This window comes from Molothrus ater, chromosome 1, assembly GCF_012460135.2.
Source record: "Molothrus ater isolate BHLD 08-10-18 breed brown headed cowbird chromosome 1, BPBGC_Mater_1.1, whole genome shotgun sequence".
NCBI lineage: Eukaryota > Metazoa > Chordata > Aves > Passeriformes > Icteridae > Molothrus > Molothrus ater.
Window position 1 is genome coordinate 32,512,493 of NC_050478.2, and position 24,344 is coordinate 32,536,836.

A 24,344-nucleotide genomic window follows, 5' to 3' on the forward strand; every position below is an offset into this window, starting at 1 on the left:
TCCAGGGGCACGGCCAGACCCGGCAGCTCCAGGGCGCGCCCTTCCCGGACCGGGATGGCAGCTCCCGGGAAGGAGCTCGAGCTCCGGCTCCGGCCCCGCCCCCCGGGCCGCACGGCCCCGCCCCCAGCCCCGCCCCCGGGGCACGCCCCAGATAGGGCGTGTGCTCCCGTCAAAGCCACGCCCCCAGGGCCGCGCCCCTCGGGCCGCCGCGCACGCGCCCTCCACGTGTCGCTGCCGAGCCCCTCCCCACTCTTTGTTTACCCCGCGTGGGGCCGCGCGCCGGCCGATGGCGTCAGCGCGCCCGGCCCCGCCCCCAGGCCGCGTCCGCTCCGGGAGCCGCCCGCGCCCCTCGGTGTGCCCGGCCCGCCCCGGTGCCGAGCGCCGGCACGGCGCTGTTCGCTGCCCGGCTGCCGGCGGGCGCATGTTCCCGGGCGGGGTCGGCGCGCCGGCGGTGAGCGCGGGCGAGCATGGCCGCGCCCGGGTCGGAGAAGAGCAGCAAGAAGAAGACGGAGAAGAAGCTCGCCGCCCGCGAGGAGGCGAAGCTGCTCGCCTCCTTCATGGGCGTCATGAACGCCATGCGCAAGCAGGTACGGGAGGCGCCGGCCGGGGCCGGCAGCCCGCGGGGTCCGTGCTGCCCTGAGGGCCGGTCCCGAGGGTTTCCCGTCCCTTGGGCCCGACTGCGGGGGAGCCCAGCGGAGCCGGCACCGCCGGTGCCCCGGGCCTCCGGAGCCGCACGGCGAGCGTGCCGAGCTCCGGTTTGTGTGCGCCGGCCCCGTGTGGGTGCTGCCGGCAGAAGACGCCGTGGATCTGTTTTTGCTTGCGGGTGGTCGGGCAGGATGAGGCTGTGGTTGATGGATGGCCCAGTGTCTCCAGCTCTGGAGCATTCACGGAGCCCGTTTCGGACCGAACCCCGAGGGCAGTGGGAAGGCGCTGCTGCTGGATTTTTGACCAGAAACTCTTCTCTGAACAAATTGACTGTGTACCCTGTGAACAGTGAAACTGCAGCGGGAGGAGAGGGAAGAGTAGAACCATGGTTTGGTTTCACGGATGGCATTTTTGTCTTGGATACCTCTGGCCATCGCACTAGGAAGCCAGTGGCAGTGTAGGAGTTCGGTGGCTTCATCCGGCCTCAAATTGTGAAACTCTTGCCTGATCAGCTTCCATGGTTAATATTTTAATAGTATTAAAAGTGACGCCTCTGTTTACCAATAGAGCAAGAGTGGTAACCAAAATCACAATCATGCAAGTGCATTTCAGTTGAGCTGTCCAAACTGAAGTAAATACTAATTTTCAATTTTTTTTTTATAAAAGACATTGAACTAATGGTACAAGAGCAGAAGGATGATACATGTAACTCCTTGCATATGAAGAAATCTTCTCAGAGAAGGATCTAGATTGGTTGTAGAACTTTGTTTAAAAACAGTGATGTGCAGCCAGAGTTAAAGCTGACTCTAAACCCAGACCATGTAGGGGTTTCACACTTGGCACTGTCATGTGTTGGATCTTCTAGGGTTTAGTTGCTTGTCCTCCAGTGTTAGTCTTGCCACGGGCTCAGCCCATCTTTTAATGCTGTCTGCACCAGCAGTCTGGGTCCTGACCTCACAAGTACTGGTGTTGGTTCTGCTTTTCTCTGGCACTTCAGCCCTGTTCTTCTCTCAGTAATAGACAGTCAGTTATGTTGTCTGCATAAACCATTTCATGCAACTGAGCTCTTATGTATGAAAAACTATTTTTTTTCAGTGACTTCAGGTATTAGAGTAAAGACTTAAGGCCTGTGATCTATGTTTTTTATGTAGGCTTTGTTTCTGATCTGAAAGCGTAAACATATTCCAAGGTGTGGCTGAATTCATAACTTGGTTCCTCAGTGTTTAGTTCATACCTCTGCTGTTGTTTAAAAGGACATGCCAGATGCTCTTATGATTTGTGAGTAGATAAAGGAAATATTGCCCTCCTGTGGATATATGTGCAGTCCCCAGCACAGAATTTCACAGTGCTTCACTGTGTCCCTGTTCCAGTGTGTGGTGCCACATTGTTCTGTGTACGTGCCTCATCTTGCAGTGCGGTGGAGTGCCAGCTCTCATGTAGCTATGAGCCACTCCAGACAAGGAGTGAGAGGGTCAGGATTAAGTGCTGTGAAGTTTGTGTGTACTTCTGATTCAGATTCCAGAATCTGTTATGCTCAGGGAGTAGCAGCTCTGAGTTTTGCCTGCAGACTTCTCATCTGACCTCAGATGAGCTTTACGTATCCCACACAGTGCTGACCGGTCCAGAAATTTTTGCCGATTTCATGAAACTCGTGCTTCTTTTATGAGTTGTTTGGAAGAGGAGCTCAAGTATTGCTGAGGGAGTAATACTTGAGGTGTGGTTATACAGGATAAATTGGGAGTCAGCAGTAGCCAGAGGAAAACACGCTAGTTTCAGCTCATTAGTTGTGCTAAAGTTGCAAGAGGATTTGTAGTCAGTTCTTTCCTCTTGTATTTTGGCAAGTCAAGAGCTATGCTGTAGTTACAAAACCTGAATATGAGTTAAAATATCCTGTGATGGAAGTGTCAAGGTGCACGTGCAGCTCTAGATATTTAGCTCATTAGTTAATCCTGTAGGAATCTGGGCCAATGGGAACTTACAGCTCATTTTAAGGAGGCTGCTTTTTGTGTGAGCTGGGATGAAGAGGAATCCTCCATCAGTAAGGGAGTTCAGAGTAAACTGTGGGCATACCTGCACTCGGTACAGGTGAGATGTTGGGGCCAGGTGCGTTTAGTGCTTGGAGGACTTGATGCTTGTCTCCAGCATTGATGACCCACATCTCTGTGGGTTTTCCAGAGCTATTGGACAGCGTGTGCAGAAATCATTTGTTGCAACATTGGAGCTCAGTGGAGGTCAGCCAAGAATGAAGTCATTGGGAATGAAGCTGGGATAGAGCTGCAAGGTGTTGCTGAACCTGTTATTTAGAAGGTGAAGTGCCTTGCAGAAGCTGACACTGGGATGTGTCCTTTGGTTAACACCAGTCACCTGTTGCATCATGGAGGTGACCCTGTGACAACAGTGGGTCCTTCTGGAAAGAAGTGCAGCAATCCTCAGAAGAGGAGTTGTTGAAATGGAACCATCACACCCAGAAACCTCCCAGGGAAAGAAGTTAAAATGGTGCTCTGTTTGGGTTGGCAAATGCACCAGAGCAGCCTCAGAGCATCTGAGGTGTTTCAAATGCTGAGCTGAGGCATTTAAAATATCTTAGAAATGCCGTGTGGAGCTCAAGCAACAGCTGCAAGTCTTGGCAAAGCTTGGCCACAGGATTTAATGGTATCTTGTACTGCTAGTTTCCAATGCTTGTTTTGAACCAGAAGTGTTAGAAATTTCAGCTTTTAAAGGATTTCCTCTGAAGCTTTTCCAGAATGGTCTCTTTTTTTGTTGTTGTTTCAATCATAAATGGTTTAAAACTACAAAGGAATCTATATGTCACCCCCATCTAACTTCCATTTCGATAATATTTTTGAAAGTATTGTTTATATTTTGTCCTCTATGTGCTTTTGAATGTCCTGTTAAAAAAAACAAACAGGCATGTTTAAAGGAATTGTAAATGTGGGTTATCAGCCCTAGATAATATTGTCTCCATGTGGAAAACTTGAGCAGTTCCATGAACTTAAGGTACTAGTCCAAAATTATTTCCTATTTTTGAGGAAGCAGTGCTGCTCAGTTTTTCTTTTTTAGTAGATAGTTATAATTAACTGTCGTATGATATGCATTTATTACACTCAGTGTGTTCTTAGAAGAGATAGCATTTCAGAATCTGTTAAAATCATGTGTTTTTACCCCAGTCCCCCCCGACAGCTTTTATAAGTTCTGTTGCTTTCCCTTCTCTTTCTGGAGCATAACAGGTCACATGTAGGGGAGAAACTAGCTGCCTACAGATAAACAGCAACAAATGAGAAACAACTTAGGTTTTGTTTGTTTGCTCATGAGGTATGACCAGTCAAACCCTTCCACAGAAATGGTATTTTTGGATAAATTTTCTTTAAAATGCTCCATTGAGTGCTTTAAACTCATTCATCACTTTGACTCCTGTTGGGAAACAGGATGGCAGTCTGCAGATATGAGGTTCTTGTGAATTGTTTTGAAAATCAGCGGCAGAGTAGAGGAGAACCACTGGTAGATGAAGGCAGTGCAATATAAATGCAGCCCCTACCAGATGCTGCAGAGCTACATTATTGTAGGCTGATGTAAAAGCTACAGGAAATACTTTGATCAGAGTTCATATTATTTGTGACCATCCTGTACAAATTCATGGGTAAACTCATGTTTGCTCGTTTTCCAGGCTACTGAACTTTGACTTCCAGAAAATCTTTTTATCACATAATGCTCTTGAGTTGTGTGTGTTACAAAAGGTAATGAATTTCCATAAGCTGTTTTTAAAGAAATATTGTTGAAATATTTTCAAAAATGCTGATTTTTGTCTTTTTTTCCCCTCTGATTCAGAAAACTCTCTGTGATGTCATTCTTATGGTTCAAGAAAGAAAGATTCCAGCTCACCGTGTTGTGCTTGCTTCAGCCAGTCATTTTTTTAACTTGATGTTTACTAGTAAGTCTTTTGAAAATTGATTAATTTTAAACTTCCATTATGATATCCTGTTATATTTGTGTCTGTCAACCTGTTTATCTTATGGAAGTAATTAATTTGAGGGATAAGTGTAAGTGAAGATACCTCATTTTGTCTCCTTCCATTCGTCTCTGTTCACCCCTCCCCTCATTTTTCCTTCAACTCTTTTGATCAAGTCAAGTGTTACTTCATATACAAGCTCTCTTAATTAATAACTGGGACCTATACACTGTGTTAGTTTATCTCCCTTCCTTAACCTGAAAATTGGGAAATTTTTTGTCCCATTACAGAATTTGTCTGCCATCAGGCATTTCTGCATATAAATTGGGATATCAGAGATTAGAGACATGGTTTAGTGGCTGGAGTGGATGATCGTAGAGATCTTTTCCAACCTTCATGTGATTACCTTAACTCAGTGATTCTGTAATTCTTTCATTTATGCTCTCTTTAAAACTTCAGTCATGTAGTATCTTATATTTTCTATGCTTTACCCATGAATTGTAAAATTAACTCTAAAATCAAAGTTGAGTGGAAGTAAAATAACCATTCATTCTCGTGCTCCTTGAATGGAATTGCCCATCTGTGGGCAAACCTAGTGCTGTGTCTGCATGTGGGGAGCTTGGAGCTGTCTCCATTGTTATCAGCTTGAATGTGGAAATGGCTTTTGACAGTGGTAATGCTAACATGGCAGTCTGGCTGCAGTCAACAATGTTTAGGACTTTTCCTACTTAACACGGTTTATCATAATTTAGATAATACAAGGATGTACTCACACCAGTTATCTTGTTTGTTCCACTGCCTCCTTTCCTGACTTGCATTAGCAATCCTGGGAAAACAGCAATCAACTCTGAGCAGTTTTTGGGAGGTTACCACTTTGAATAATTGCTTTATTTTCTACTGTTTGCAAAACATACAATAACTAGAGTGAGTTCTTGATTAAAAGCTTGTCTTTTAATCTGTTTGCAGCAAATATGATTGAATCAAAGTCCTTTGAAGTGGAGCTAAAAGATGCAGAGCCTGACATTATTGAACAGCTCGTGGAATTCGCTTATACTGCAAGGTAGTGTTGTTATTTAAAGCTCACGCTTTTCTAGGAAGCCTGCCAATTTTAAATGATAAAAACTTTATATAATGTTTTTGTGATTCATCAGTTTTGTTACCATTGAAATTCTTTCCTTTGTTTAAAGCCTGATTTGACTAGACCTTCTATCCTTATTCCCTCTTCCTTTTTCTTTAACCAGTAGGAAGCTCTACAGACTAAAGGAAATGGTATTTGTCTCCAGAAGGCAATTCAAAGCACTTCAAGCTTTTGACTTCAGTGCTGGAGTCAAATGATGTTTCCCATGGTTCTGTAATTCAGGTCCTTATTGATGTCAGCAGGGTCTCTCTTTGTGGCCCTAGTAGCTATGGCACAGAACCATTTCCAGGAAGTTATACCTTCATCTCAAAACAGGCAGGATGGATAACTCCTCTGTGAAAGTGTTTCCCCCCTGTCTCAGCTTGTCCATGTATTTGGGGGTTTTTGTGGGTCTTTTTTCTCTTCCAGCCCCTCCCCCCACCCAAGCAGAGCTCTTGCAGATGGCTAGGATTGAAAACAGTACTTAATCAGCTTTAATACAGCCTATGGATGGCAGGCCTTTCATCTAATGGGGTTAACTCTCATTAGGGAGGCTTTCTCCTTTCTTTTGAGAGCAATCTTCTTGTATAGGCCATCAGTGGTAAGAGACAGTCTGTGTCAACAGCCCACCCCAGCCACATGTTTGCCTGCCCTGATAGCCAAGCTCTAGATACACTGTGGCTTCCATAAGTTCTCCTGAAGCACTGCCAAACTGGTTGTTCTGCTTATGCACTTTGGGCAAATCAGACACACCAGTCCTGACGGAGTTTAAACAGATTTTGCTGATACCTGTTTGGAAGTTGAAAATAGTCATTAAAAAGGTTCTGGATTTGGGTTTTTTTAACCTTTTGTGAAAGTGGTTAATCACACAATTCATAGCAATAGTATAGGACTGCAGAGGACCTGTGTTAAAGTCTTATTCTTCAGATCCCAGGACTGATTATTCTTTGCCCTGCCTGGGTGAAGTAGAGCAAACAAAAGCAGTTTGGAAAGATCATGAAGGATGTGTCCTTAGACTGTATGTGAAAGATTCTTGAGTAAATAGGAGGGAAATAATTTTGGCATTTATGTGAATTTGTGTAAGTTTTTTATTGCCGCAACTTAGGTCATTTCAGTGGTGCTAATTTTACACCTTCTGTTTTGCAGAATCTCAGTTAACAGCAATAATGTCCAGTCTTTACTAGATGCAGCAAACCAGTATCAGATTGAGCCTGTGAAAAAAATGTGTGTGGACTTTTTAAAAGAACAAGTTGATGCTTCCAATTGTCTTGGTAAGAGAGATAGACTTAAATTTGCTGTATATTTTCTAACTTTGCTGTATTGTCTGTCTGTGGATAGCCATAATATTTGGCTAAATCCAGGCATGTAGAAATAATTTTTCTCTGAATCTGAGCTGTTGCCTCTTGCCACAGGGTCTGCTTACTGTGCAAGGTCTCATCCAGCTTGGCAGGATGCTGGGGCTTCTTGTTTGTTAGAGAACTGCATGTGTTTAGTGAGGTGGAGCTGTCAGTTGTTATTGTACTTGCAAACAGAATTTTACGTATTTGTAACTTCTCCAAAACTAGCATATCTTTTACATGTATAAACAGAGGAAGTTTAGGCTACTTTTGGTTTTATTCACTTTTTATTTTGACTGAAAACAATGAATATTATCTGGGCAGGTTTAATACCATGTTCTGTAGCTCTAATGTGGACTCAGTGTTACAGAAAATGTAAACAGCAGTAGAACTAAATACTTCTACATGCTTAAGATTTGGTGCACTTTATATAATCAGAAATTTAGGAGAAACTTTTTTTTGTGTTTTTTGTTATTGTTAGGTACTTTCCTAGTAACATCTCAATCATATTACAGATGTTTATAGCAGCAATAGAAATGTTTTTCAAAGTATATCTGAATTACAGTGACTCAGTTGACACTTCAATGCAGCACAGCTGTGGCTCTGAAATAACTGCTGAAGAAAGGCATTACCTAAGGAAAATACCACTTGGCTTTGAGGCATATTTCTGCCCTGTGACTTCTGTTAGGTGAAAAAAATTAATTATGGTCTCTAACACTTGCATACTTTGTTGCTAATTTATTGCAAAAAGATTGAATCAATTTTTCCTTATAGCATTGTTTTTAAATTGGAACATGTTTTGTGCAGACTCATAAGCAAGTACACAGTGCATTTTAAAAAAAAGCATTTGAAAGAAACCATGCCTTAATGCGAATCTTGAAATTTTGTCATATAGGTAGATTTTATCCTTCTAGTTTGCATTTTACTACTCTGAGCAGCTCAGACTAATTGCAACTCATATGTTAGTGAGTTGCTCCTACCCCACTTGCCATTTCCTCTGTGAGAGAAAGACCTGTGGCATGATGCGAAGTTGCTGCTGAAAAGCTCCGTGCTTACATGGTTTTTAATGGCAAAATTGGCAGTGGTGCTTCTCAGCTGCTATTGCTGTTTATACCTTTATGCCAACCTTCTGTCCTTCCAGCAACATCAGCTTGACTTTGTGTTAGTCTGCAGCTGACTGTGCTACATGTACAGAAAAATCCCAGTTCACCATGGCTCTTGAAGGAAACTGGGCTTGGTTGGTGACTGATGGTGCATGAGCAGGTCAGGAGAGGTTGTAAAACATGGATCCAGTTTTTCAAGCTGTTCTGGTTAGACATGGTTAGAGTGGCTCAGACTTGGTTAAGGTGCTGTTGTCTGCTTTGTATTCAGGAAAGAAACAGTGAGGAAATAGTGCTGGAGAGACAGTTAATACAGCAAGTGTTACAGGTCTGACTCTCCAGTCAGTTCAGTAGGGACAGGGATCAGCAGCTTGCCCCTGTCTTAGTTTGCCTTGAATTGCAGATGAGTTATGATAGCATGTGTTTTAATGGGGGTAAAAAAGGCATGGTAATAAATATTAAACTGGAATTTGAAGTATCACTGAAATTACAGTAATTGTATTCTATTTTCATATATTAAAGGTAATTGCAGTTCAAGTTTAAAAGGGTTTTTTTAATTTTCCTTCTTAGGCATAAGTGTGCTAGCAGAATGCCTAGACTGCCCAGAGCTGAAAGCCACTGCAGATGACTTCATTCATCAGCATTTCACTGAGGTTTACAAGACAGATGAGTTTCTCCAGCTTGATGTTAAACGTGTGACACATCTCCTGAACCAAGATACATTGACAGTGAGGGCAGAAGACCAGGTGAGATCCCTGTTTCATAGCAGCTAAAAGCATTGAGCTTAACTATCTTTTTTTAATCAAGACCTGGCTTCAGGTATTCAAGTATCTCACTTACTGATGTTCTTAGAGGATGTGATGCACATACTGCTTGCTAAATTGCGGAGTAAAAGGTGCATCCTAACTTGGTCAAAACCAAATATTAATAAATGTTCACATTTCAAGTGTAGTTTATAGATGTGTTGTTTCAGCAAAGTTGGAAGAAAGAAGTCAGAGAGGGAATAAACAGTTCTCTTTGTCAAGATAGGTGTAGGGCTGCTGATTCAATAGTACATGAGCTAAATTGTTTGGTTTGTAGTGGTTGCTTCTAAATTGGGATTTATGTGCTTTTGGTGAACCAAAGTGGACCACTTCAAAGTGGTGAGCAAACTGCACCTTAATGGATGCACATTTCTACCTGAGTATGGCCTAGCCTGTTCCAGAGAGGAGTTTTGTGATGGAAACATTTATATATACAGAAGCCTGGGGAACTGGGGGGCTTGGAAGTAAGATGAGTTAGACACTAAAAGCTACACGCATTGGCAGTGGTGGATTGCTGGAAGACCATTATTTAGGGACTGGACATAAAGTTCAGGTGGCTGAAAGGAGCCTGGAGTTCACTCAGTTAAAATCTGTAACCTGTAGTAGAAATCACATCCACAGCCATCCCATTTGGAGTGCTTGATTCAGCTTAGAGCACAGCCCTGAATGATTATTTTCCATGATTTTGTTTACCCTACTGCAGGAAAATAGGAAGCATATAGGTATCTACACTGCAGCCTAGACAGATGGTTGTAGGCTGTTGTAGCAGTTGAGTGGTATTTGTAGCTGCTGGGCACTTGTAGCTTCTTAGTCAAAGCTGTTGAAAACAAACTGAATCTTACCTTTGTAGCTCTACTGTTCAGGTGCTAGAATTAGGTAATTTAAGTTTGTGTGGGTATGGCACCATGAGTTGACTCATACCTTTGAAGTGCAGCAGAGGGATGTTATAGCTGAGATGGTGTGTATATTCTCTTGGATATTCTGCTGACTGTGAAATTTCCATTGACATTGACCTCCAACAGGGAGAAGAATTGATTGGAAGCATTAAGGTTTAGTTTTTTGTCTTCATCACTGTATGGTGATGTAACTTATGAAGATAGGAATTAGTATGTCAGGCAATAGAATATGGTAGTTGGTTTGTTACAGGTATAAATATGAATAGTGTCACAGTTCAGCATTCTTGCTGAGTGCTGGGAAAAGTTCAGATCATGGGGTAACATTCTCAGAGCTGGAAGTGTTGTTTGGCTTGCAGCCAAAATGGCACTTATGATTTACATTCTTGAAGTTCCATTGGTAGGGTAGGAGGGCGTGCTTTAACCTGGCAGCAGTGGTAGAAATGTTATGTATTCAGCATGGCAGCATTAAAATTCCTTTAGGAAACTGGTAGTGTGCAGTAGGAAACTACAAAAGTTTGACAGTTGCACTACAGGAATCATATTTCGCAGGAGTACTGCTAGAAAGTTGACATTATACTCCAACTTTTCTTTTGATGTGAAGCATAGTTACATTTAGCAAAAAGGGAAGGTAGCATTAAGTACTGCCTGTCTTACACAATGTTCCTGTTCAAGTCATTCTGTTGAATTTCCTTAGCTGATGGAATTGAGCCTTTAATTGTTTTCTTTGCTCTCCCACGTTCCCTGGTAATTTTGCAGAGTTACAGCTGGGCTGGTCTGGTAGTCCTGAATAATTCTTCCATGCAATGTCTTTCCATGTCGTATCTCAGTCACTCAGCATTAATTGCTGTGACCAGTTTCAGCTACAGGTGTAGGCACTGCCTGTGCTATTGCTTACAGTGAGGTTGTCCTGCCACTTCAGAGTCAGTGTTACTGAGTAAGCTTGCTGTGTCTGAGAGCAGCATGGAAGTATCAGAATATACATGTAATCCTGGATTTTTTTTTTTTTTTTATTTCTTCCAGACCCAGTGTCCAATTATAAATAGAGCAGATTTCTTGATTATCTACCCTGTTCTACCTTCTCTAACCCCTAAAAATACCCATTATCTTTTCCTGTGAGAAGGAGAAAAAGAGGAGATGCTCTGGTAAATTTACAGTAGTTCTCAGATAAAAACCTCGATTTAAGTGGTCCCCTAAGACACAACAACAGCAATGTATTTGGATACCCAACAGGATGATTTATTCAGAGAACCAGTTTATCACCTCAGGAGACTGTATCAAGTAGAAGTTACTTCATTTCTGTGAAAGCATTACTGATGTTACGGCACAGAACTTGAAGAGGATTAGATTTAACCTGGTACAGGAGTTACCCACATAAATGTGAATTGCAGATTCATGTTTTCCATTTGGAGAGAAAAAAGTTAAACAGCAGAAGTAGTAGATTTTTAAAGTTTGTAGATGAGATTCATTCAGTGCTTGTGCATTTGTTTTACTTGTCTGAGCATTGTCTTTTTTGGGCTTGGTTGATTTTTGTTGTAGGGTTTTTTTGGTTTTTTTTCGAAAGATAGCAATAGGATCCCCAGATAATGAAATGCTAGTATAGGTTAACCTCCAGCAGGCATTAGAATCAATTCATAGCACTAAGGTTCTGTTACTTGTCATGCTTTATGGTGATGTACCTTATCTCTTTCTCTGCTTGTCTCTTGTTGAAGGTTTATGATGCAGCAGTCAGATGGCTGAAGTATGACGAGCCAAATCGCCAGCCCTACATGGTTGATATTCTTGCTAAAGTCCGATTTCCTCTAATATCAAAGAACTTCTTAAGTAAAACTGTTCAGGCTGAACCACTTATTCAGGATAACCCAGAATGCCTTAAAATGGTGATCAGTAAGTTGACCTCTAGCTGAAATCTTTGATGCTCTCTATATAATTTTAGAAATGCTTTGAAAAATTTTGAAAATTGTTTGCTTTAAGATGCTCTAACATTTTCACATTAAATCCATCTGTGTTCCCTCTAGGATGCTGTGTTTAGTTGAAGTTGGATTAGCAGATTATTATGTAAATAAAACTCATATAACAGTGTGACTTTCATTTGTTTTCTCCTAGCAAATGGCATGAACTCCATGAGAAGTAATGGAATGGGGATTTTGTCAGTGACTCCTTAGGGTAACTGAAAGTTAGTCTGCCTTTTGACAGGCTTGTAAATTCAATATTTTTCATGTTTGTGTGTGCATTAATAAAAGAAATATGTGAACATTTTGAGTATTTTAAAGCTTTCCTAAGCAAATTAGAATTTTAGGTGTATGTTTTACTGGTTTTATCTATTAAATACTGACTGTTGATCCCACAATGATTGATCCCACATTTGCATTCTCAGGGTGCAGATGAAATAGGAAACAAGCTTTTGTTTCTAGATACCATTTGTAAAATTTTATCATGTAAGAAAGAAAAGCAATTTCAGTAGCAGTTAAACAATTGGCTTCAATTTAGTGTAGATCTGAAAATCAGTACACAATTGTTTTCCTTCACTCAATGAACAGGATTTGAATTAACCTATATGTTGGTAAGTATCTGCTGATATTTGACATCAGAGTCATACTTCTCGTGTGACGCCAAGTTGGGTACACTGTATAGGAAAGGATTTTTGTCTTCTGGTTTTAGTGGCTTGTAATGTCACCGGTATTTTTGCACTCTAAGAATGCTTTCTTTTGGGCTTGCTTCCTTTTGACTGTTTCAATGCAATAATCTTAATTGCTTGTTAATATTGGATAAATGAACTGATCAATCCATTGGTACATAACATGAGTCTGTATCTGTCCTGTTTTCACATGGAGCAGCCAGTTTGAAATAGGGTGTAAATCTGCATATATGCTCCCACCCTCTCATGCTGCCATGCATTCTTCCATTTTGAATCAAAGCTGCATAGGTATAATGTAGAAACTTGATTTTCCCCATTTCCTTCCCTTCCATCTCTCCCCCATGCCTGCCTCTGAAAGCTCCCAATCCATGTGTGAGCTGCACTGGCTCTGCAGCTGTTGCTGTCTTCCTTGCAGGTGGGATGCGGTACCACCTCCTTTCCCCAGAAGACAGAGAAGAGTTGGTGGAAGGCACGCGGCCGAGAAGAAAAAAGCACGATTATCGCATTGCTTTGTTTGGAGGCTCTCAGCCCCAGTCCTGCAGATATTTTAACCCCAAGGTAATCGTTACCTCAGAATGCATTAAGATTCACTGCTTGTAATCTTACCTGTTTTCTTTGCTGGTGGTATTAACTGAGACATAATGATCTACGAAATGGTCTTAGGAAGGAAGTATTCCCTCCCTCCTGGGTATACAATTGGAAGAATATGGTTAATTAAGTATTTTTAAGTCTATGTACCTAGATGTAATACTTTGTTTTGAATAGATTGATTGTGTTTGTTTCTTAGCAATGTTAGATATGGAGACCTGATCAATCTGTCTGAGTTGAGCATTGACTGGAATGTGTATTTCTCAGCTGCAAATAAACAGAAGGACACTAAAGCATCATGTAATTGGTTAGGAATATATGAAAGTCTCTATGCATGTGCATGCATTTAGGTGTTTAGAGATTACTCAAAGCAGGTTTTTTTAGCACATAATAATTTTACTGGCTTGTATGTTAGTGTAGAACCCAGTTTTTATTGGGGTTTTTTAGTGCATTTATTATAAATATGCAACCACTTCTAAATCCCAATGGTTCACAGTTTTGTTTGTTCTTAAGAGTATATAAGGAGAAGAATGGAGAGCCAAGTATTGCATAAGTGGCAGACAGTGAGTTTTTACAACAAAAAAGCTTAGAGATGATAAATTTAGAGCAAGCAAGTTCTGCCTGAAATTTGTTCCCATGTTTCTTGAATAAAATCAAGTCACAGGAACGGTGTACATTTCAGCTATGCAGATTAAAGGATCTAAAAACATCAACTGCATGCAGAAGGATTACCCGTACCCTGTTTTACCAGGCAAGCACATACAGTAATACAGAACAAGTTTGCCACATAAACATCAGGGCTCTCTTAAGTTATGAGATCCCATGCATGTAGTAATATTTTGTTGAAGAAATTCTGGTTCTAACTCAGCATATTAAATGCTTGTTAAAATTTCAAGCAGTTTTGTGTGCTGTGTGAACTTCATAGTCAATGTGAGCCCTGTCAAATCTAATTTTGAATGAATGAGCCTTTGGGATGTGTTTTGAACTTTTCTTTCACATTCCTTTTGTAAGATAAAATTCAAGCCACCTTCTCTGAGTACCACTTAAGTCTGGGGGTAAAATCCCCAAACCCACCAGCTTTGCTGACTTAGCTTGAGAGACACTTAATATGTATTCATTGGGAATTCAAAATTCTTAACTAATGACTGCCTTTTTCCTTTATACACATACTCAAAATAAGCAGCACTTAGCTGGGGGTAAGGAGGTGAGGGGTACAGAGCAGATAATTCTCTCCTTTCCAAAATCTAAGTTTGGCAAGCCTTTGATCAGGGCATTTGTAACTTTTCAAGCAGTTGCATGGTTTTGGCAAAGAAATCTGTTTTGTAGGTAAAGAGTAGTGTATTTGAAAGTCTACATAAAACATAGGATAAAAGATCTTTACCTTTCATAGACTGCTTGTCCAGGTATAACACCAAAAAATAACTGAATTTGGAAGAAATTTTGAAGAATTGTCTCTTAATCAAAACTTACGGCTTTGCATGTGGGCTAAGGAGTGGGGGAAGAATGGGGCAGGGAAGGAAAATTTAAAAAGTGGATAATTTGAGATCTTTATTCTAACAAGCATGTGTTCCTTTAATGTTTTCCTAGTGCTTATATGCTTCCTTGGGTACTCTTAGCTAGCCTGTCGTGTCTTGTTGAACGGCTTTTACTTCATTTCCAACTCTTAAGCTATTTAAAGGTTCTTTTCTGGATGTTTTGCTCTAATATTTGATTTTAATCTTTAAACTCTGACAATAGCTTATTAAATGCAACAAACCAAGGATCCAGAACCGCTGCTGAATTACCATTTAACTCACTTTAATTGGTCTCATAAAAGGATGATGGGAGGGTCACAGAACAGAGAATTAAGCTTGTGTATGTACTTTTGCAAGGTTAGGTCCTTAAGAAAAATTGGAATTTTGCTTGTCTGTTGAACTGGTTGAATAGTGACCCAGTCCCTCACTTCTGATATTAATCAAAATCAGAAATTTAATTGTTATATGTCACATAAACAATTCAAAACTGAGGTTATATCTTTCCTGAAAATATTTTCTTGGTTGTAGTATGAGTTTCCATAGCTGTTACATGATAAAACAAGTGCAAAATTTTTAATTTTCATTGATTCCTTTGCACACAAAATTAGTCTCTAATGCTCATAGTGATTTCCTTGTTATTGGAAGGGTTCTTTAAATAAGACTGGATGATTGGATACTGTGTTTTATTTGTTGAGAATGTTAGCAGTATTATTTTAAGACTATATTTGCTCTCTTTGTTGCACTGTGACTGGTATTTCTATTGATACAAGTTCATCATCAAGAAAGCAAAATGATGCAATGGGATAGATGCAGATGAGCATAACACTCGTGGAGCAGTCTGGCACTAATTTGAGTAGACATACATGATTTCAGAATACTTCTAGAAATCCTAGATGTTCTATTAACAGTTGTGGGAAGCATTTTCTTGTTGAATTTTTCACAGAATTTAAAAAAACAAAATCCCTATATTGGGAATAAAATACTTATTGTTTTATTTTATGAATTCTCAGTACAGAATTTATATATGATTGAGATTTTGTGTCAGCAATATGCTTATTCTTTTGAAATTACTATCTCTAGTGGCCAGAAATGGTTGGAAGTTTTAAATTCTCAGCAGTGCAAAATTCAACAATGGCAAATAAAAAGTAACAGATGCCTGGCAGTGCTATTTCTTGATGATCAAGGGAACCAGCTTACCTTTTATGAGGAGATAGAGGTGTAGTCAGTAAGCTGTTAGTGGGGAGGTTGTCCACAGTGGACCTGTCTGCTGATTCTTATGACAAACTTGGAAGAGGAATCAATTGAAAATGAGGAAAAGTCTTAAACAAAAAAGGTACTTTGTCACAGGGCCCATAATTGTGTGTGCCATTCTTGTCACAGGGTCTTGAGGCTCTCAGGAGGTCAGGAAGTTTTAATAAGTGATTCAATAAATTGATGAAAGAGAAAAGGTATAGCTTTTGGCTCTGGTGTCCTGCATTGCAACTTGATGAAAACAGAGATCAGCAGGGAAAGAGTCACCATGTACTTACCTTGGTCCATTTTCCCTACTCAGTCCCTAAGAATGGAGACTTGCACTGCCCAGGGCTGTGTGGATCTTGACTGTGGTGTAAAGCAACACTTCTGCGTAGTTCTTAAATGTGTTCAATTCAAAAAGTGAAATAATTCTGTGTGGTACGGACTAACTTCGAAGAGCATTGCAAGAGGATGACCTAAATTGCCTCCTGCTGAAAGAGGAGGATACTGCTGAGTATACTCAAGTTATGGCTTTTCATTTGATAAAGGTATGGATGAAATGGATATATGAACAGAAGCCATAAAAGTGGGTCAGGTCACTTCCCTTTAAAACAGGAAAGGAAAACAACGGGATATTTTGTAAAATTGCCAGAAGTTTGAGCTAGAAAGTATGTTGATCTTGCACAATGCACTGAGACATTTTCTTAAGATTTATGCAGCTATTTATTTTGCCATGCTGTAGTATGGCTTTCCTTTCTAGGATGCCCCAGGACCTGTTTCTCACCATAAAGGGCCACATGCAGCTGACAGCTCTTCTTGATATGGGGGATGCTACAAGAAAAGATTGTAAGATGTTCTGGACTATAACATGCTCTGCCTCTCTTTCTTTGAACCCCCATGTAGGAGTCGCTGTTCTTCCTCATTGACCAAGGTGTTTGAAGTATGTCCTTGCTAAGAAAATGTAACGATGTAACGTCTTGTGTGAACCATTACAGTGAAGGTCATTCAGCAGGTTGAGGTAGACCTTCTTGAGGTGGCACAGATAACAGTTAAGGTCCCATACTTTCCTGTTCAGTATAGGATTCAAGCTATGCTCATGGAATATGTGAGATGCTATTACTCAAGAAGTGTTTCTTGTGCTGTATGCTATCCTGGTCTGCCATCAGTTATTGAGTTTGGTGTTTTTAAGGCTTTGGGCATTACGCCTCATATTTGATACTTGCTGATTTTGCTAGTCTATGCAAAATCAGTTTCTAGACATCATGACTGCCAGTATTTGTGATGGAGCATTACCCTATTTCTCATGCTATCAACTGTGGATAGCTATAGAACGTTTGTGTTTTGTAAATTCTGTAAATAAGCTTCTAGTTGTCATGGTAATAAAGTATGTATCAGAGCTTTTTTACTGAGTTGCCTGTCAATTTGGATATTATCTTCTCCTTTTTCCATTGTCTTTGTTTGGTACATTCTGTATTTTATTATTTTTTAGAAATAATCTGTTACTATATGTAAGATGTCTTTTTCCATTGCTATAAAAGAAAATGCAATCCTACTTTATTGGTTACATGCATTGTTTCTAACATGATAGCAGCTGGAGGTCAATTGTGTTGGAAAAAACACCAAAACTGTTTTTCAGGGAAGCTGTACTGGGTGCACACAGGGAATGTGGAAATAGAATTTCTTAATGTCATGGTTCATTGCATCTAACTATGTCTGTTGTCTAAGAGAATTTTTCAAGAGTACGCCTGAGGAGTATTCTTCAATAAACAGTGTTCATGTTTGTTTTGAAAAGGAACTTAAAACTGACCATATCTAAATCTCTATGAAAAGCTCTGTTTGAAAACACTCACTGTACAGGTAAGTGTTATAATCTATTAGACATTACTTGTTCTTTGTAATGCAGGATTACAGCTGGACAGACATCCGATGTCCCTTTGAAAAGCGCAGGGATGCAGCTTGTGTCTTCTGGGACAACGTAGTTTATATTTTGGGTGGTTCCCAGCTCTTCCCTATAAAGCGAATGGACTGCTACAATGTGGTGAAGGATAGCTGGTATTCCAAGCTAGGACCTCCAACACCTCGAGATAGCCTTGCAGCCTGTGCTGCTGAGGGCAAAATTTATACATCTGGTGGTTCAGAAGTGGGTAAGACACTAAAAATCTTTAAAACAAACAAAAAAGCACAAAGAAAGATTAGCTGGAAAATTTTCTGGTTTTTTGCATGATTTTGTTGACAAGAAACTGCACGTTGCCATGTTAGCCTAATGAGTTTATTTTCCCATATTTAGGATTTTATCCTCCTTTGCCCAGTCCAACAACCTATTTCTGTTGTGTTTTGAAAATGGTTTCACTGAAATGAATACTATTTACATTAGTAAAAAGTTTATTGCAGCTCTTAGAGTTAGATAGGGACGAGATTGGATGGAGCTGTGAGCAACCTGATCTAGTAGGAAGGTGTCCCTGTCCATGGCAGAGGGATTGGAAATAGATGATTTTTAAGGTTCCTTCCAACCCACACCATTCTATGATGATGTGATTCAATGAAATGTATTTTGGGAGTCCCACTCTTATCTTTCTTCTAGAAATCCACAGAATTCAGTGTAGTTTAAAATTTTCTGGAATGTGTGACCAGAATAGCTGCATTTTGACAATGGCCTTTCTTTTATACACCATATGTTGGGCCTAAGGAGGTCTTTTAAAAGAGGAGGGGGGGAAGTGGAAAGGAAATCTCTTACAATTACTGCTTTTGATGGTGAAATTGTACTTAGTCCTGGTAAAGGAATTTATCCAATTTTTTTGTCAAATGACAGAAGTTATCTTCTGTTATTTTTTTAATCTGTTGGCTTGCTTCCACAAATGGAGAAATGATACCTTTAGATCATTTCAGCATAGTAAAGAAAAAAAAAGACCATTGGGATTTTTTTCTCTCTCCAAAAAGCCTAGAAGGTGACTTATGCTGTGGTGTTGCAGGAACATTTTATTTTGTCTGAACATGGCACATCATCAACAACCCAAAGGTTGAAATGCAGGCATGGTATAGCCATAAAAATAGTAATAAAGCTGTGTTCTGGGGAATAAAAACAAATGAGAAAAATCCTAGAAGGAAGATCTTTTTCAGGTCTGCCTTGCTGCAGAGGGAGGTGAACATGGGAAAAAATTGTCATGATCAGTGCTTAACATTAATAAGTCACTTAATGGAGGTTGTAACATTTAGGCCATGTTTTCTGACCTCTAAAATATATTAAGAGGTCTAATGTAGCAGCAGAATAAGCAGTTCCCAGCTGCCACCTCGTGTGGTGAATGTGAAATAGCACCTTTCCTATTACTTGAAATAGGCTTAACTAAGGCCACATTGGGCAGCTTGGAACACTTCATCATCTCATAAATCTTCACAGTTTCCCATGTTTCAATTTATGGGGAATAACAGGAAATTTTTTTGATTGTACAGTATATTTTCTAATGCATGGTAAATAGTTAGTACAACTATAGTTGAAGTTTTAATGTAGCAGTTTTCTTTAGACTACACCCTCACATTACTGCACAGTTTCACTTTGCTTTCCATAAATATTTATCAAGACAGACTAGTAAAAACTAAACATAAATAATGGAGTTTAGTTTGCCTGTACTTTTTCTTCAGAATTTAGTGAATACTGAAATTGGAAAGGTCTGTCTCTCCTGGATCTAGTATTTTTGAATTTGAGGCAGGCAATTATGTTGAAAGCATTAATCTGATAAAATGCTACAGTGTGTTTAGCTCTAAAGAAGTCTAAAATTTTCATGTTTTTTCCATCAGTTGAAGAGGTTGGATTATTGTAGACATTACAGACAATATGGCTCTTTTCCCCTTCTTGAATTGATGGGAGTCCTGTTCTATTTGCAACAACTAGCAGAGTTTGGATGCTGAAATACCAGATTCTTCCACTCTTGTTTCAGTGCAGGAGAAATACTTAACATTATACTGGAAATTAATGCTTCTACCTTCTGTTTAAAAAAAAAAAGGTCTGATGGATTTTCCATGGATGGGAATTTCTACAACTTCAAAGCAATAGGAATGTCTATATACATCAAAGAAAACATTTATTTATATCAAAGAAAAAATGTCCCACTCTATTCAGTTTGTGGTGATACTGAGTGACAGGGTGGGAGTGAACAAATGCACACTTTATAGGAGTGTGTTTATAGGAATCATGTTGGGTCTGGAAATATAGCATCCTGTTGAAGGTTCAAATCCTCAGCTGATAGTAAGTGTTGCATGTGTGACATGGCTAATTTTTATAAGTAGAAAGCCAAGGTAAAACAGGCACAAGAAAGGCACTTTTAACTGTTCTAGGTAAATAGATTATTTGAAGCAAAGGGAAGAAGGATGTGGTTCTGTTCTGAGAAAGTTGTATTCAGCCTTCCCTGCCTTGGTTATGATTCGGTCACTTACCTGAGCACAAGTTTTGAGCCTCTTCATTAGAAAAATTGCTTTTGATTTCAGTAATAGTTTCCTTGGCTTTTGAGGGAAGAGTACACAAACCCTGCACTTCCAGGCAATAAGTATCTACCAGTCCTCAGGAAGAAAGTAAATTGGGCAGAGGTAGCTGTTTTGTGGTTGCTGATAATTCCAGGAGTATGTTATGACATAAGCCATCAAATTCCAAAGGCAGCAAATATTCTGGGTATTGGACAAGTCACATTGCTTAGAGGAAAAAGACTCATGAACCTATAGTGAGTTTACAGAGCTGGTTTCATCTTCACATCTGAAAGTTCAATATATTTCCAAGTAGAAAGAGTAGCATGAGCTGATGACAATGGGATGGGTAATTTATATACATCTCTATTTAGTATTTATTCCCCTCCAAGAAAAAAAACTTACCTTTTTTCATGCTGTTTTTAAACACAGATAGCAATTTTATAAACTTACTTGCATATTTTGGAACAAAAGAATCAAAATAATTGCAAGTATGTGCTTCCTGAATAATCCCAAGTTTAAAGCTCGTTAGTTCTACTTTTGGAGGTGGGAAAGCAGCTTTCCCTTTTCCACTAGCAAACAAAGCATCAGTTTGATAATTGCTGTTAGACTCTTCTCTTGAAAGACAACCATAAAGATTAATGCCACTTTGGTGGGTTTCTATTTTTTTAAGGCAATTCTGCACTGTATTTATTTGAATGCTATGACACGAGAACAGAGAGCTGGCACACAAAGCCCAGCATGCTGACTCAGCGCTGCAGCCATGGAATGGTGGAGGCCAATGGGCTCATTTATGTGTGCGGAGGCAGCCTGGGGAACAATGTTTCCGGAAGAGTCTTGAATTCCTGTGAAGTTTATGACCCAGCCACAGAAACGTAAGTGTTGTTTTGAGTCAGGTTGGCTTTAGTCACTTGTGTGAATGACTGAAGTATAGATGACTACAGGAAAAACTCTGGTAAGGAATTTTCCCTGAGTCAGCATTAAGAAATCAGTTCTTTGTAGTTCTACTTGAAAGATGGTTTTCTTAAGCAGCTTTCTTCCATATTTTGTTTTCCTAATGATAGATTATACTTAGTTTTTATGAACCAGATGGTGATTTCTCCTTTTCTGTTTGATTTATTTTCCCCAGGTGGACTGAACTGTGTCCAATGATTGAAGCCAGAAAGAATCATGGGCTGGTGTTTGTAAAGGACAAAATATTTGCTGTGGGTGGACAAAATAGTTTAGGTACTTTCATTCTATTAATTCTCTATCTGGTCACACAAGGTTTCGTGGGGTTGTTTGTCTGGTTTGGAATGAATTTATTCCACTCTGTTGAGCTGCAAAGCTTTGAGCAGCACCATCAAACATGTCTTCTTGTTGTCACATCAGTGTTGCCTTCTTCTTTTCACCTCTCCACTTCATTGTTACCTTATTTTTCAAATTCTTGTACTCATGATAGTCAAGTTCAGATATGCACCCCTACTGTAGCTCAGTTCTGAAGCAGTTAATATGGCTAAGCCAGGCATCTGAGAAAAGATTTTTTTTGTTTGTTTTTTATTTGGGTTTTTTTTTTTTTTAGTTATTCATGATTTTAGCATTCTTTTGAGAGAGAGGTAAAGGTGTAGCCACTATTTTAGAACTTTAGTCTAAAGACTTAAATCTATTCTGGTATTGTAAAATGGTGAAAATATGAGACCTCTTTTGACTGCTCTAGCTTTGAAATACAAACTTGCTGTCATGGCCTGGTCAATTATGATCTGCCTGTCTCCTTGTCTTTTAAAACTAGAAGAATAATACTTTACAGGAAGAATTGAATTTTAATTGCACAGGGTTTCTGAAATGCTTTTCAAAATGGAAAAATTCTTATTTATGAGGTTTTTGAACTCACTATTTACAGTGAGTGGAATTCTTGATTTCAGATAAATGCTGTTTTAGAATACAGCTTGATTTTTAATTGGCTACTGAAACTATTCTATCACTATTGATTCCCAAACATTTTATCAATCCATAATCTGCCATCTTGCAAAATATAAGTGTATTCACTGAATGCTCCTCTTAGAAGTGTTAAAAATTGTTTTTACTGTAGTAAAATGAGGAAGAGTTATGTCTGAGTTTAAAAACTCATATATGTTAATATGATAGATTTCTTAATCTGTCAGATCTAATAATTCAGTACTGGAAGTAAAAACTGAGTTAAATAGGGACAGAAACAATGTTTGTAGCTATTGTTAAGTGTAACTACTAGCATATTTCCTGAATAAGCAAATCTTAGTCACAAAATATACTCTAATTTTTTGTTCCTTTGGCCCTTTTCAAAGGAACTTACGCTTTTGCACTTCAATGATTTTAGTATCATCATGACAAGAGACCTCCTCTATCAGTAAATTGCCAGTTTTGGTAAAAGTACCCATGAGCCCTCTAGAATGAATGCCACTGCTGTAGGGAAGTTTCAGGTAATTCCTGAGTTTTAGTCACCAGCCCCAAATTCATCAGAAATTTAGCACTGAAGGTTCTTCTCTTCATGAAGTAACATGTTTGAATCTATAGAAACCATCTAGTGTGAATTTGTGAGAATACATCTTACTTTCTATCTCCTTTTCACTTTTCCCTGGTTTTGTATTTATACAAGGATAAGCTGCTAGTTTAGAAGCTGGGGTGTATTATCAGATTTGCTTTTTTAAGTGTAGGATTTTTGAAACCTTGAAAATAAAAACTTGAGTTTGCATGTTCTAGTGCAGTCCATACAGTGCAACATAATAAGCAGTTATCTATCTCATTGCTTTGTAGGTGGCCTTGATAATGTAGAATATTACGATATCAAGATGAATGAATGGAAGATGGTGTCTCCAATGCCGTGGAAAGGTGTAACAGTGAAGTGTGCTGCTGTGGGACCTATAGTCTATGTCCTGGCTGGTTTTCAGGGTGTTGGTCGCTTAGGGCACATTCTTGAATATAACACTGAAACAGACAAGTGGACAGCCAACTCCAAAGTCCGTGCTTTCCCAGTGACGAGTTGTTTAATCTGTGTTGTAGACACTTGTGGGGCAAATGAAGAAACTCTAGAGATCTGAAGACTGTAGGAGATGACAAAGCATTCTTCAAGGACTTGGGAAAAGATGGTTTTGGTGCTTTGCTTCCATGTTTTACTGAATCGTGTTAAATTTAGTAACAGGAAGAAATTGAGATGCAGTCTTCTAATTTGTATATACGGCATATTGTATAATGTGGATTTTGTCATGCCCATTTTCTTGTCTGTTTTAAAGAGATGGGGATGTGTTTTGAGAATCCACTTACCTAGGTGATATCACATGGCATCTTCCTTTAAAAGAACTGTAGGTGTGGCCTTGTCAAACAGAGACCCAATCCAAATATTTAGAATGCCTCTAAAGCATTTGATAAAGAAAAAAACTCTGGTTAAATGACATTTTACCAAGACCAGTTGCAGAGACACTTCCTTTAATGAAGGCGAGTAAATACAGCTTGACTCATGAGAAAGAGGAACAACAATATTTTCTCCTTCATACCTACCTGCAGAATTCTTACTGGGATGAAATGAAGACATTTTCTCAGGAAAGACCAGGGACTGCTGTCTAATAAAGATTCCCAATGTTTCAACAGCTCTCTAGATCATGATAGCTGCCCTCTTCCAGTGAGTTTCTTCCATCATTTGCATGACTGCTTATCAATTTTTTAAGGTTAGAGAGGCCATACATAAAAATTAGAGAAACACTGGTCTCTTTGGCATTTTGTGGAGCCTTACAGAAAGACTTTTTGATTTTTTTTTTTTTAATTACACTGAGGTAGGGAATGGTGGGGCAAGTCGACGACAATTGTGCACTATAATTAGCAAGTTGGAAACTTGGAAAGAATTTTTAATCTATCTTCCCAGGCATCAGACTGTACATATTGTAGATGCCAATCCATTAGCAAACACGGGAACAGGAATGAGAAAAGCAAAGTCAATACGACAGATATATTGATTTTTCTTCTTGAAAATGACTGTTTTTAAAATGGCATGAACCAAGTAATTAAAGATACTTTACAGAAGTCTTCAGAAGTTGCGCATGGTTATTCATCTCTGGTTTAGAAGCGCAGA

General features: G+C 39.5%; 1 protein-coding gene across 1 annotated transcript; it reads left to right on the top strand.

Annotated features, from left to right (window-relative positions):
- The first annotated feature begins 362 nt into the window (after nt 1–362).
- On the top strand, nt 363–24,295 carry KLHL7 (kelch like family member 7). Its single transcript, XM_036406763.2, has 11 exons — nt 363–587; nt 4,471–4,573; nt 5,558–5,651; nt 6,855–6,979; nt 8,716–8,891; nt 11,554–11,728; nt 12,895–13,037; nt 17,718–17,958; nt 20,940–21,141; nt 21,396–21,493; nt 23,036–24,295. Exons 1-11 carry the CDS (start codon nt 468–470, stop codon nt 23,317–23,319), a joined length of 1,761 nt encoding a protein of 586 aa, XP_036262656.1. The 5' UTR covers nt 363–467; the 3' UTR covers nt 23,320–24,295.
- The last annotated feature ends 49 nt before the right edge of the window (nt 24,296–24,344 follow it).

What these genes read in the sequence shown, in the direction of transcription:
- KLHL7 (XM_036406763.2), top strand. Translation starts at nt 468, where the DNA reads ATGGCCGCGCCCGGGTCGGAGAAGAGCAGCAAGAAGAAGACGGAGAAG. An exon ending in TGATGCTTCCAATTGTCTTG is followed by an intron (nt 6,980 to 8,715) that starts GTAAGAGAGATA and finishes TTTCCTTCTTAG; the next exon opens with GCATAAGTGTGCTAGCAGAA. An exon ending in GGGTGGACAAAATAGTTTAG is followed by an intron (nt 21,494 to 23,035) that starts GTACTTTCATTC and finishes ATTGCTTTGTAG; the next exon opens with GTGGCCTTGATAATGTAGAA.